Genomic DNA, 13,520 nt, shown 5'->3' with positions numbered 1-13,520 from the left:
GGACCGGGTTGGAGGAGGCGCTGGCGCCTCTCAGGCGCCGTAGGAGCCTGGTGCGTCCTTAGCTACCGTTAGCGCGGGCTTCCCCACTCAGGCTCGCTAGCTCCCGTCCACAGGAGCCAGTGGTTGGCTTATGGGACCTGTCAATCGGCGTGAGTTGCTCTACGATTGGCCGGCAGGACTGGAGGGGAAGAACGGTTTCCTCGTGGCGGGGTACTCGGTCGGGTGTCGTTCGTCGGATCCAGGTGAGATACCTGCGCCCTGGAGAGGTGGCCCGGGCACCGTGGGGCCCCGGCTCGGCCCTGGGATGAGCCAACCTGAGTGCTATGTCCCCGCCGCTGCCGGCTCCCCTCCGTGCGGCTCCGGCCCAGGGGGTGGCCCGCCGTCCTGCGGCCGTTTGTCCGGGCCCGGGCCTCCCTGGTCCTCCGTGTCTCCGCCTCTGCCCAGCCCTTCCCGCGCTCAGTCCTCCCCTGGAGTTAACTGTGCGCTTTATCCATGATCATTGCCTGCCTCCGGGAAGGTGAGCTCTAGAACGGAGGCCGTGTCTGGCTCAGCTGCGGACGGTGCCAGGCACGTAGGAGCTTTTCAGTAATAGTGGGATGAATGCGTGAGCTGTGGGTGCAGACCACGGCTTCCCGACATCTTCACTTGGATGTCCCAAGCACGCCCGGCTTTCTCCTTCATTTTACCTTCACCAGTGTTTCTTTTCCAGAGAATGGCAGTGGCCTGCGTTGAAAACTCGTGATGTGGTCTTGATGCCTTTCATTCCCTCACTTCATCACCCAGAAAATCGATGGTAGTTTTATGTCGAGTTTTTTCTTAAGGGTTCCCCTCGCCATCTTTCTGCCATTGGTTTCATTTCAGACTTCATAATTTCTTGCCTGGATTACTGTAACCTTTCTCTCCCCATCTCCCCCAACCCTTGCCCTTGGAGTGATCTTCATGAAATCTGGTCTTGTTGCTCCCGAGCATAGAGGCCATTAAAGTGAATCTTAGGGATGAAATCCAGACTGCTTGGGCAGGCCTAAGGGGCCCTGGGAGTTATGCCCTGCTACTCCTTCCCAAGGGCTGTGGACATCTTTGACCTGTGGTGGTTCTGCCTGGAAGGCTTATACCCTCTGCAGTGCCTCCTGGAGGAACCCCTTGCTTATACCCTCTGTTACAGCAGCCATTGTCCTGGGTATTGTTTAGGATGCTTGATGCAAGAAAAAGACACAGTCTTTAAGACACAGTCTCAAAATGGCTCTGATGGCCGATAAAGTCATTGGCCCCCAAACCTGCAGTCCAGAGGAAGGTAGATTTTAGGATGGGTTCATTGGTGGTGCACAGTGACATTCTTGCCATCTTCTGCTCTGCTGTCCACATGTGGGCTTCATCCTGAGGCTGGTTCTGCTCTTGGTTGTATAGCAGTGGTGGGGGCAGTTGGAGGTATTTGCTTCCTAGCTTGTGTTCTAGTGGCACAAAGATGGTTGCTTCCAGAAGTTCACCCATAAGAGGAAGGAGTGCTTTCCAAAAGATCCCTGCAGTGCTCTCCTTGTTTCTGTTTGGTCTGAGCAGGGTCACTCACACCTTCTGGAATCAAAACTGGCAACAGGAATAGGATTATTCTAAGGCTGTGGTCGGCAAACCGCAGCTGACGAGCCACATGCGGCTCTTTGGCCCCTTGAGGGTGGCTCTTCCACAAAATACCACGTGCGGGCACGCACATACAGTGCGATTGAAACTTCGCGGCCCATGCGCAGAAGTCGGTATTTTGTGGAAGAGTCGGTATTTTGTGGAAGAGCCACCCTCGAGGGGCCAAAGAGCCTCATGTGGCTCGCGAGCCGCGGTTTGCCGACCACTGTTCTAAGGCATCATGAAGTCCTCTCTGTGTTCAGCTTCCCATGATAATCCCCCTTCACTCTGGTTCCCACTCCACAACCCCAATACCAAACTGCCATTGCTTAAAAATAAAACTATTCTAAATATCTAGGCCTGGACTTGCACACAGTTCTGGTTGCTGTTTGACTCAAAATTAACCCTGAGAAAAGGAAGTGATCTACAGTGGTGTGAAGTCAAGCTCTGTGCTCAGAGGCCAGAGGCCCTAGTCCCTGGGGTTGGGATATGCCGTGCAGTGCCAGGCTGGCCTACGAAGGACCACAGGCAGTGCAGGAAGCACAAAGGGAAAAGGATTTGTCTTTCCCACATCTGCTGGTTTATCAGTTTAAGACTAATTATTTCTTTTCATGAAAGACAAAATTTCTTGCCCTTATGGAGGCTTCACATTTCCTTCCCCTCAACCCCCCTTGTTACTTTTACAAAGTAAAGTTTTGTAACATTTACAATGTAAGTCTGAAGCTGTAATCAAGTCTTCTGTGTTTTGTCTGTAGATTGGTTGAAGAAGTAGAAAACTAGGATCATGTCATAATTACTTATAGAAATTATTAGAGACATTAAATATTGCTATTTGAACAAAAGCAATACATTCTGAGGGTTTCTTATTTAATTTCTTTCTAGCTTCCTACTCATTCAGCTGTTGCTTTTCAGGATCCCATGCTGGATGTATATGTGTATATAAAACGTCTCTGAATTTTTAGTACGTACAGTTGCCTCATACAAAAGGATAAATGCAAACAAACAAACAAACAAACAAACAAACAAAAAAAGGATAAATGCAGTATCAGTTGTGAATCATAACAGTAAAGTGAACCATTTAAACCCGCCACCTAATTTGGAACCAGGGGACCCTATGCCATTGTGTCCTTCCTCACCCTGCCAGCTTGTTGCTGGACCCACAGAGGAAACCTCTGCCTGAAGTTTGGATGATGCAGGCTTGGGGTGGGCGTGTCGCCCGGGCCCTATGACTCCTCACTTCTTAAGCCCCTGGTCCAGGCCTCTAGGCGGTTTTTCTGTAGTTACATAAGATGTAACCATCGGAGGAAACCCAGTGAAGGCCATGTAGAATTTTTCTGTATCTTTTTTCTTATATCTACATGAAAATCCACAAATAACTAAAAATAAAAAGTTCAAAACATAAATCTCGGCTGTGGTGCATCTCTAGACTCAGCCTTGGCCTTACATTGCTATGTTTTTAGAAGCTCCATGGGTGATTCCGGCTGCAGTTGGTTGGACCCATCTGATTCATGGCATTGATAACATTCCTCTTGATCTGAGAGCAGTTTCAGTTCTGTGACCTGCAGCCCAGTCTTCCCCTCGGCCCTCTCCCACTCTGGTCCATTTTCCTCTTTTTCTTCTTTCCCATCTCTTCCTGTGTATGCCACTGAAGAGCTCCTTTTAGCAGGACTTTGGTTCAACTTTCCTCATGTAGATTCTGACCCAGAGGGCAGTTGGGTGTGTGAGCCTTTTGGGGCTGAGCTTAACGCAGCCTTGGGAAGAATTACTTGGTTAAACTGTCTTCACCTTCTTGCATTGCAGATGTTGATTAGGGTCTCCTTGTTTTCTAGTTGACGGCTGTTCCACGACCTACCATCTCTCAATGGAGGACAGAGACTCACCCGCCTTGGAAAAGGACTGGAGGTGTCTGTGTGGGAACCCATCCTCGTTGGCACCCTCTGAGGGCCCTGCTGTGCAGACCTCCCCCCAGCTCAGCAAGTCTGTGTCCTCGGCCCACAGACACCTGAACAGAAGGAATGGGCTCTCGAAACTCTGCCAGAGCAGGATGGCACTCTCCGGTGACTACCTCCTTGTGGTCATGTGGGCATCTCGTCTCTGTTCTTGCAGAGACAGTTGTAGGTTTAGGTGCTCTGTGCACTGGCCAACTATGCCACACCTCTTTCCTGGTGTGTCTGTTCATGAGATTCTTAGGAAACTCTCCTTTTCAGGCAGCGGTTGAAATTCTCTACATTTCAGGATTAAATTAAAGCAAAATATCATCTCTTACTTCAGAGTGTGGGGAACACTGTCCTGGGCTGGGCTGCATTGCAGGTGAGACACAGATATGCTAGTTTAGCTCAGCCGGTACCTACTGACTGCACTGCAGGCTCAGGCTCTCCTCGACCCGGGCAGAGCAGACCAGGTGGGGACAGCCAGCTTCACAGCTGTGGTGGGTGAGGGTGCCAAAGCCCAGGCACAGCAAGGAAGAAAGGGTTGCTCTGCCTTTGAGGGGCTTGTCTTCTGTAGGGGATGGGGGCAGGGGTGCTGCTTCAGGAGATAGCAGGGTCCACCCTAGAACCTGGGTGGGCCTGGAACACAGGGTTGTTAGGACAGTGGAGAGATGGCAGGGAGCCAGAGATGGGCTGCAAGGGAGAGAGGATGGGTCCGGTTTTGAGGAAAGAACAGTTTGACAGAGGAGGGCTGGGGGTCATGAAGCAACCATCCCTCAGGACTGGGCGTCAGCCAGGTGCGCTGGCCCAGGGATGGGTCATTCGGGAGCAGAGGCAGAGCTGGCGCCACAGTGTCTGTTCCAAGGTGCGAGGTAGTGGAGCTGACCTTGGGCTCCTGATCTGATGAGGCCACTGAGAAGATGGAGGCTCCTCAGTGAAGGACCCAGTGGGGATAGGAGGGTGACTCTTTTTTTAAAAATATATATTTTGATTTTTTACAGAGAGGAAGGGAGAGGGGGATAAAGAGTTAGAAACATTGATAAGAGAGAAACATCAATTTAGCTGCCTCCTGCACACGCCCTACTGGGGATGTGCCCGCAACCAAGGTACATGCCCTTGACTGGAATCGAACCTGGGACCCTTCAGTCCGCAGGCCGATGCTCTATCCACTGAGCCAAACCAGTCAGGGCGGAGGGTGACTCTTGTTTGGTTTTCGATCCCCTAGAGCCGTGGTCAGCAAAATGGCTCGCGAGCCACATGCGGCTCTTTGGCCCCTTGAGTGTGGCTCTTCCTAAGCCTTAGGAGTACCCTAATTAAGTTAATAACAATGTACCTACCTATATAGTTTAAGTTTAAAAAATTTGGCTCTCAAGAGAAATTTCAATCGTCGTACTGTTGATATTTGGCTCTGTTGACTAATGAGTTTGCCGACCACTGCCCTAGAACAGTGGTTCTCAACCTTGGCTGCACAATAGAATCACCTGGGAATCTTTTTAAAATCCTGATTTCTGGGCCTCATCCTCCAGAAATTCTGTTTCTTTGTTATAGGGTGGGGCCACAACATTAGTAACAAAGAAACAGAATTTCCGGAGGATGAGGCCCAGAAATCAGGATTTTATTTTATTTTATTTTATTTTTTTTTAATATATTTTATTGATTTTTTACAGAGAGGAAGGGAGAGGGATAGAGAGTTAGATATATCGATGAGAGAGAAACATTGATCAGCTGCCTCCTGCACACTCCCCACTGGGGATGTGCCCGCAACTAAGGTACATGGCCTTGACCGGAATCGAACCTGGGACCCTTGAGCCCGCAGTCCGATGAGCCAAACCGGTTAGGGCAGAAATCGGGATTTTAAAAAGATTCCCAGGTGATTCTAATGTGCAGTCAAGGTTGAGAACCACTGCCCTAGAGGGAGGGACTGACAATACTGAGATGGGGCAGCTTCCGGAGCCAGGAGGGGAGCAGAGGTTCTGAGGCTGAGCCATGGCAGTGGTGCGAGGCTGGGAAGGGGAGGGGCAGGGTGCTGTACTGAGGGCAGGCACTAGGATGTGGGAGCAGCTGGGGGGAGCCACTGGAGGTATTGCCAAGAGCAGACTTTTTGGAGGTGAGGAGTGACCAGTTCAGCAGAATGGAGGGCGGGGCGTGGAGACAGCAGATAGTACTTGGATTAGTGAACTTCTGGGAACAAGTGATAGGACAGCAATGGGTTCTGTAATGACGTACATGGGAGAGTGCCCCTTGGCTGGCTGGTGGGTAGGGACCTCAGAGTGTTATTTGCACAGATGTTGAGCTCTCAGGGACACAGCTCTGCTGACTATGGAGCCCTTGGACTCGGGACTGTTAGCATATGAATCAACTCTATAGGTTAGTCATTTTGCAGGGGTTGGGGGTGAGGGCTGTGGGTTTTGTGTGTTTCAGAAGCAAGCTCCTGGCAGCCAGGGACTCTAAAGCTTCCTTTTCTTTTCTTTCCAGAAGACAGATGGTCCTCCTATTGTCTCTCGTCATTGGCTGCCCAAAACATCTGCACAGGGAAAGTGCAGTGCCCAGCCATGGCCGAGCAGGCGGACCCAGCTGGGTTCCTGGGCAGCATGTCCTGCTGCTCATTGCTGCGCGGCTTGTCCTCTGGGTGCTCCACGCCCCTGCTCCCGGCTCCTGCGGGCAACCCCAACAAGGCCATCTTCACGGTGGATGCCAAGACTTCAGAGGTATTTGCTGCGCTTTGTGATGCAGCCATGGATTTGGGGTCTGTGCCTTCAACCTGTAATCTCAATTAGAGGTATTTGTGCGTTTAAGGGCAACTAGAAAAATGTTTGGTTTTACTTCTATAGTAACAACAGAGAGATGAATTTGGAGACCTAAATGTGACTCAGTCAAGCACGTTGACTCGGCGAGGATGAGACCTGTTATTTACTTGTGCTTGCTGAGGCGTTGGCTGAACTGAAATAACACTGTTCAATATTTGAGCTAAATATGTTGGCATGAATGCACATTTTTATTCACAAAGAACTGAAACTGTTGGAAGTGTGGCACATGTCCCATCACTGCCTCCTGGTCTTGATGATATGCCCATCTTGTCAGGGGACAGTCTCCTTTCCACTTGGTCAGACACGGATATCCTGAGAGCGTCTCTGTGTGAGCCTGCCCACAGTAGATGGTAGGAAGAGGATGGGTCTCCCTCCCTTGAGGGTGCCCAAGCCACCTTCTTCTCACTGCTCCGGGAGTTAGAGATGCTGCTGGTGATGCAGGTGTCTTCTCTCTGCCACACTCAGATCCTGGTTGCCAACGACAATGCTTGCCGGCTCCTGGGGTACAGCAGCCACGATCTCATCGGCCTGAAGCTCACGCAGTTCTTTCTGAAGCCAGACTGTGATGTGGTGGAAGCGCTCAGCGAGGAGCATGTGGAGGCCGACGGCCATGCTGCCGTGGTGTTTGGCACAGTGGTGAGTCCGGGCTGTGGACTGCTGCCAGCTGGAATGTGCAGGCTGGGGAGCAGCAGGGGGCGGCGAGGACACCACAGGAACAGAAACCACTGCTGCTGGCCTGGTGCTGCTCATTTGGGAGCAAGCCTGACAGCATCTGCAAACCTGTAGGCACCACCTCAGGTTCCCGAGAGAGAAACATGTTTTTACTTTTTGGTGGTGTTGGGGGGTCTGGCTTGTGGGATGTGTCCAGCCTGGATTTTGATGGGTGGAACTGCATGTTAGATGCTGAGCCCTGGGTCTCAGGCACTGGAAGATTAGACAGCATCTAATACCCTGGAAAAATTACCTGTCCTAGGGTCTGTGTCTCTTTCTTTAAGAAATTACAGATGCTGCTGATAATAAAATCTACTCTTTTGGTAGAACTTTCACTCAGATTGTAAAGTTCAGTGTCAGAAACCTTGTTTGTACTTTATTTACACAAAGTACAGGCAGGTGAGCAGAGCTTGAAAATACCACGTGCCTGGATGGGGCGGGCCTGGCCGATGTGGGCGGGGTAGGCTGCAGGTGCAGCTTGTCCCTGTCCACAGGTGGACGTTGTGAGCCGAAGCAGTGAGCGGATCCCAGTGTCCGTGTGGATGAAGAGGATGAAGCAGGAGCCCCGCCTGTGCTGTGTGGTTGTGCTGGAGCCAGTGGAGAGGGTCTCGGCCTGGGTCTCTTTCCAAAGTGATGTAAGTTTCGCGAGTTTGACCGCGCATCTTCTCCCCAGCGCATCACACACACTGTTCCTACCATGTGCGTCTAAGCAGCAACAATGAGGGTTCTGGAGGTTGCCCCCATCTGCTGAGTCCTTTAGTAATTATATTAGTAATTATATTCTTGGGCAAGGAACCTTATCTCCCCATGCCTCCGTTTTCTCATCTGCCAAATCAGGATATAATTGTAACCACTCATGGGATTGCTTTAACAATTCAATAAAATAGTATATGTAAAGCCCTCAGGATGGTGGCTGCACACCGACAGCATGCAGATGTGAGCTGTGGACGTGGTCATTGTACTAGCTGATGAGCTTCTGCAGTGTGCTGGGCTCTGCAGATGCCTCCAGATTGAACAGTTTAGGTCCATGTGGCAGGAGGAGCCAGCTGACCTGTTGTTAGAAGTCCATTTGTTATGTACGTTTTGCAGGAGGAGTAGCTTGAAGGTTCAGTGAAGTTTGAAGCTGAAGTACAAGAAGCTGTTATTATAGTCAGTCAGTGTAGCTCAGTGGTTGAGTGTCAACCTATGAACCAGGAAATCATGGTTTGATTCCTGGTCAGGGCATGTGTTCAGGTTCAGTCTTGGTCCCCAGTAGGGGGCATGCTGGAGACAGCTGATCAATGATTCTCTCTCATCACTGATGTTTCTATCTTTCTCTCTCTCTCCCTTCCTCTCTGAAATCAATAAAAATATATTTTAAAAAAAGAAGCTGTTATTTAACACTGGCTTTTCCTCCAAGGGAACGATCACATCGTGTGACAGTGTCTTTGCCCATCTGCACGGCTACGAGTGTGGGAACGAGGTGGCTGGGCAACGCATCACAGACCTGATCCCTTCCGTGCAGCTCCCTGCACCTGGCCAGCCTCTCCCACAGGTGGGGTCCTGACCGCCTGCCCTGCCTTCCCTGGGATTCTGAGGGAGGGAGGAGGGTGTAGGGAGCTGGATGTTGAGGTGCCCCCATGCCAAGCATGTGATAGATGATCTAAAGCAGCAGAGACTTAGAGCTCAGTGATGAGATGCCACCTGTTCAGTGGTGCATCTTTCTTTCAGAATCTCAAGATTCAGAGGTCTGTCGGAAGAGCCAAGGATGGTACCACCTTCCCTCTGAGCTTAAAGCTGAAACCTAAGCCCAATAGCAAGGAGGCAGAAGCCGGCCAGGCGGCCCCTGAGCAAGGTTACTCGGCGTCCATCTGGGTGTTCTCCACCATCAGCGGCCTTATCACCCTCCTGTCGGACGGGACCATCTATGGCATCAATCACAGCTTTGCACTGATGCTGTTCGGTTATGGGAGGACCGAGCTCCTGGGCAAGGTGGGCTCTCCCTGCATGGCTGGCCACTCCCTGTGAGGAAGCTGGTCTGGGTCTCACAGTGAAGGTGTGCATTGGTCCCTGGCCCTGTGCATCCACGTCTTCCAGTCCGGCTGCTGGCTTCACTGGGGGCATGCGGGCTGAGAGGGATTTCTTGCTCATGGTACCACTTCCCTGCTTGATTTTTCTAGACCCCACTGAGCATTCTGACCCTCTGGACCATCTCCAGAGCCACCCCAGCAGAGGGAAGGAGCTCTTGCCTCAAAGCTTCATCCCTGTCGAGTCTGGTCTAAGAGACGACCAGGGTGTGTGTCACAGCTGTGGGCATTTGCTCTGAACCCTCAGGTCGGGGCTTGTCTGCTTCTCCCCTGACAGCCCTGGGGATTATTGGGGAAGCCTGCTATTCAAAGGAAGGTATTTCTGTGACCTTCTTCCTTGGTTGAGCTTTCTCTCAGGTCCTTGCACATGGGAGGTAGAAGTCTCCACACACCAGGGGCCAGGCTCCAGGGGTGCTGACTACCCCTTTTTTCTTACCAAGACTGCTGAGTGGTCCTGTGCCAGTTATTGCAAAAAACCTCCTCAAACTTAGTGCCCAAGTGACAATCATGTGTTCTGGTCATAAATCGGTCGTTTGACCTGAATTGTAAGTGGAACAGCCATTCTATTCCATGTGGTGTTGGCTAGGGGTGATGTCCTCCCCGGGCTCATGGTTCAGTTGAAGTTAATGGAGATTTAGTTGGCATGATTTTTGGACAAGGGATTTCGCGGGAGTGTTGAGGACAGCAGGTCCCTTCAGGGAGGGTGTGTGTGGGTAAGAGCATGTTCTGGATTCACGTGACGAAGGGCAGCCCGGGAGTCGCGGCCACATGCAGACCAGAGAAAGTGTCTGTCCTTGCAGTTCTGGGCCCAGGACTCTCACACTGGGGCCATGGTTGGTGCAGCACAGGCCCCTGCTAGATTCTGGGGGTCAATATCCTACTGCCCGAGGCTCTTTGTCTTTTTATGCCAGGACATTGGCGTAGGAAGCTTGTAAACATGGGCTCCCAGTCCTGAGGAGAACATGGGGCAAATTCAGAAAATGTGTAGAAATCTGAATAATTAGCTTCAGAGTGTGTTAGTTTTCTCTTTTCACAAGAAAAAGGCAAAAAGTCATGAATTCCATGTTGAGGATTAGAGGATTTCAGGCCTTTCAGGGAAATCTGACTCGGTCTCCCTCACCTGGAGGAATGATACCCCAGAGACTGGGCACCTTGTTTCCGTCCCCCCCTCCCTCCAGAAGGGATGGTGGGTGGTGCAGCAGGCCTGGATTCTCTCCTGTTCTGAGCACTGCTGTTTGTTTTCTAGAACATCACTTTCCTGATCCCTGGTTTCTACCGTTGCATGGACTTTGCAAATGAGGGCTCCTTACCACTGCCAGACCTGGTCAGCCGCCTGGGCATGGGAAACCGGAGTGAGCCTGGGGAAACGACCGCGGACCCCCTGCAGGGCTGGAGCACGGCTGAGGGTGAGCCTGGGGCCTCCTCCAAGGAGCCTGCCTGAACCTCCACTGGGGACAGGAGGGAGCTGGGGCTTGGGTGTGTCAGGTGGGACGGGGAGAGATCGGGAATTGTGTGTGTGGATTCTGTGTTCCTCTGTTTCTGATGGGCCTTCAGTGTTTCCTGGGGACAGGACATGTGTATCCCACTAATGTGTTAGCAGAGAAAGGACCAGAACTTCCCCACGTGCCTGTCATAAGTTCCCACAGGCCTGTATATAGGATGCCATAGCTAATTGTCTTTTGTAAATAAGTCTGTGTAGCTTTATGTAGTTTGAGGTCTGATGTAGCATATCAAGTTAACCTGATGTAAAACAATCACTGTAGGATTTCTTTATCTTGTTAATTACTGCATTTTTTTAAAAAAAATCCTCACCCAAGGAGTGAGGATATTTTTTTGAGGATATATTCATTGATTTTATAGAGAGTGGAAGGGAGGAGGGAAGGGGAAAGGGAGAAAGAGGGGAGAGAGAGAGATAGGAAAAAAGATTGATGTGACAAAGACACATTGGTTGGTTGCCTTCTATACACACCCTGACTGGAGGGCGGGGATTGGATCTGCAACCCAGGTACGAGCCCTTGACCAGGAATCGAGCCCTCTAACCATTGAGAACATTGGCCAGGGCAATCACTGTGCTTTTAATTTTTTTTTCAATTCTCACCTGAGGACGTGCTTGTTGATTTTAGAGAGAGGGGATGGGAGAGAGAGAGGAACGATTGATGTGAGAAAGAAACATTGATTTGGCTTCCCATAGGTGCCCTGACTGGGGATCAAACCCACAATCTAGGTATATGCCCAGACCAAGAATTCAACCCACAGACTTTCAGTATACGGGACAATGCTCTAACCAACCGAGCCACACTGACCAATGCCCCTGTACTTTTATTTTTAACATTTAAAAATATATATTTTTTTTATTGATTTCAGAGAGTAAAGGAGAAGGTAGAGAGGGATAGAAACATCAGTGATGAGAGAGAATCATTGATCAGCTGCCTCCTGCATACCCCACACTGGGGATTGAGTCCACAACCCAGGCACGTTCCCTGACTGGGAGTAGAACTGTGACCTGGTTCATAGGTCAATGCTCAACCACTGAGTCATGCTGGCTGGGCTAATTTAACATTTAAGATTATTCCCACACCTGCCCCGAGTCACACTCTATGACTTTGTTAGTGTCCAGTGAGGACTAAGAGCTCACGGCTCCTGCCCTGAGTGATTCCTACCATGGAGCTCAGGGCTGTGGCAGCAGCTTTAGCTCTAGTTGAATGGGGAAGGAGTGGGGCACTCTGCAGCCTCCTGGGTGCTCACCTTCCCTTGACAAGGAGCAAGGAGTTGCACCCCACACACTCCCTGGCAGCCTTCTCACTGCCCTCAGTGGGCGGGCGGGCTGGGTGCAGTTCTGGAAGGCTAGCAGGAGTCAGGTCACAGGGCTGTGTGGTCATCTTAGGGATGGTGTCTTTTATCCCGAGTCAGAGTGGAGCCCTTGAAGGGCTGTGGGCCGATGAGGGACCTGATCCAACTGCGGTGTTAGTGGGATCATGCTGGCCAAGTGCAGGGTCCAGAGCAATACAGCAGGGTGGGCAGAGGGTGCTGGCCTGGACTGGGTGTCTGTGAGGTGGCTAGAGGTGACCGGATCTGGGACAGGCTTTGAACGTGGGGCAGATAGAGTTTAGTAGATCAGGTTATCTCCTGTTCCCTCATGCCCTTGAGTCACTGGAGCTTTGTCTCAGCAGGGTTGCTTGCAAATGGAAAACATTTTTTTCTGCTGTTGTTGCTAGATCCAGGGGTTAATGTCATGCTCGCTGTTGACCACATGCTGCCCCCAGACAGGACCCCAAAGCCAGCGGGAAGCCAAGAAGTTGTCACAGGGACCCAGACCCAAGTGGACACTGGAGTCCGGCTCCCTTCTCCCCTCTCATCTCTGCCCACTCTGGGGTAAGTCCTCTGGAAGGTGCAGTTTACTTGGTGCTCGCTAGCAGCCTCTGTGTGATTACCCGCATTTTACCTGGAAGGAAACATTTAGGTAGGTTTCAGGTAACTGATATGAGCACAGTTTTCTCATTTTAAGAATTATATGAATCTGTTCTCTCTGTGTGTGTTAAGTAACAAAGTATTTTATTTAAAGAAAGTACATATTAGGGAATTTGGTAAAATGAGAAACGTAGAAATAAAAAATGCCCCTTTCAGTTACCACATCCTATTGTGCATAGCATTTTGGTGTGTTTCAACCAGTTTTATCCTTAAAAATCTGATGCGTAGCACACAGTAATGCCCCACACAAGGGTGTGCGTGTGCCTGGCCTTTCTGCTCTGCCCAGGACTCAGTGCCCTCCGTGCCCTAGGGCCTGGATGCAGGTCATAGGGCTGCCTTTGAACTTGACCTATGCATTCCCTATGTCTGATTTCTCTTGCTCATTGTTGTGTCTGGGAGATTTATCCACATTATTGTGTTTTCCAGTCTTCTTAAAATTATTTCAAAAATATGTAATATGTGAATGAATGTGTGCTTTTCGAAAGTACAGAAGAATAATGGTAAAAAGCAAATGTTCGGTGACTATCTCCCAATCTTTCCGAGAGGGAACCACTGTCAGCAGTTGTATTCTTCTAGACCAGTGGTCGGCAAACTCATTAGTCAACAGAGCCAAATATCAACAGTACGACGATTAAAATTTCTTTTGAGAGCCACATTTTTTAAACTTAAACTATATAGGTAGGTACATTGTTATTAACTTAATTAGGGTACTCCTAAGGCTTAGGAAGAGCCACACTCAAGGGGCCAAAGAGCCCCATGTGGCTCGCGAGCCGCAGTTTGCCGACCACTGTTCTAGACCATTTCCCTGTGCACTTAAATATAATATACTAAAGGCCCAGCGCATGAAATCGTGCATGGGTAGGGTCCCTAGGCCTAGCCTGTGATCAGGGCTCTCTTCCACCCGCTAGCCAGTCCCCAGTGCCGCCCCG

General features: G+C 50.5%; 1 protein-coding gene across 1 annotated transcript in view; it reads left to right on the top strand.

Moving 5' to 3' along the window:
- Positions 1 to 130: 130 nt before the first annotated feature.
- Positions 131 to 13,520, top strand: part of PASK (PAS domain containing serine/threonine kinase) — a gene marked incomplete at its 5' end in the record, with an annotated part of 31,607 nt that continues 18,217 nt past the window's right edge. The window contains 9 exons of the mRNA XM_081095140.1: positions 131 to 242; positions 3,441 to 3,668; positions 6,015 to 6,247; positions 6,812 to 6,982; positions 7,552 to 7,692; positions 8,457 to 8,591; positions 8,768 to 9,028; positions 10,370 to 10,529; positions 12,339 to 12,495. Coding sequence (XP_080951266.1) covers positions 131 to 242; positions 3,441 to 3,668; positions 6,015 to 6,247; positions 6,812 to 6,982; positions 7,552 to 7,692; positions 8,457 to 8,591; positions 8,768 to 9,028; positions 10,370 to 10,529; positions 12,339 to 12,495 — 1,598 coding nt within the window. The remainder of the gene's footprint in view (positions 243 to 3,440; positions 3,669 to 6,014; positions 6,248 to 6,811; positions 6,983 to 7,551; positions 7,693 to 8,456; positions 8,592 to 8,767; positions 9,029 to 10,369; positions 10,530 to 12,338; positions 12,496 to 13,520) is intronic.

This window comes from Myotis nattereri (assembly GCF_964212035.1).
Source record: "Myotis nattereri genome assembly, chromosome: 7".
Lineage (NCBI taxonomy): Eukaryota > Metazoa > Chordata > Mammalia > Chiroptera > Vespertilionidae > Myotis > Myotis nattereri.
The sequence above is the reverse complement of the archived record's forward strand: the minus strand, read 5'-3'. Positions and strand labels throughout refer to the sequence as shown.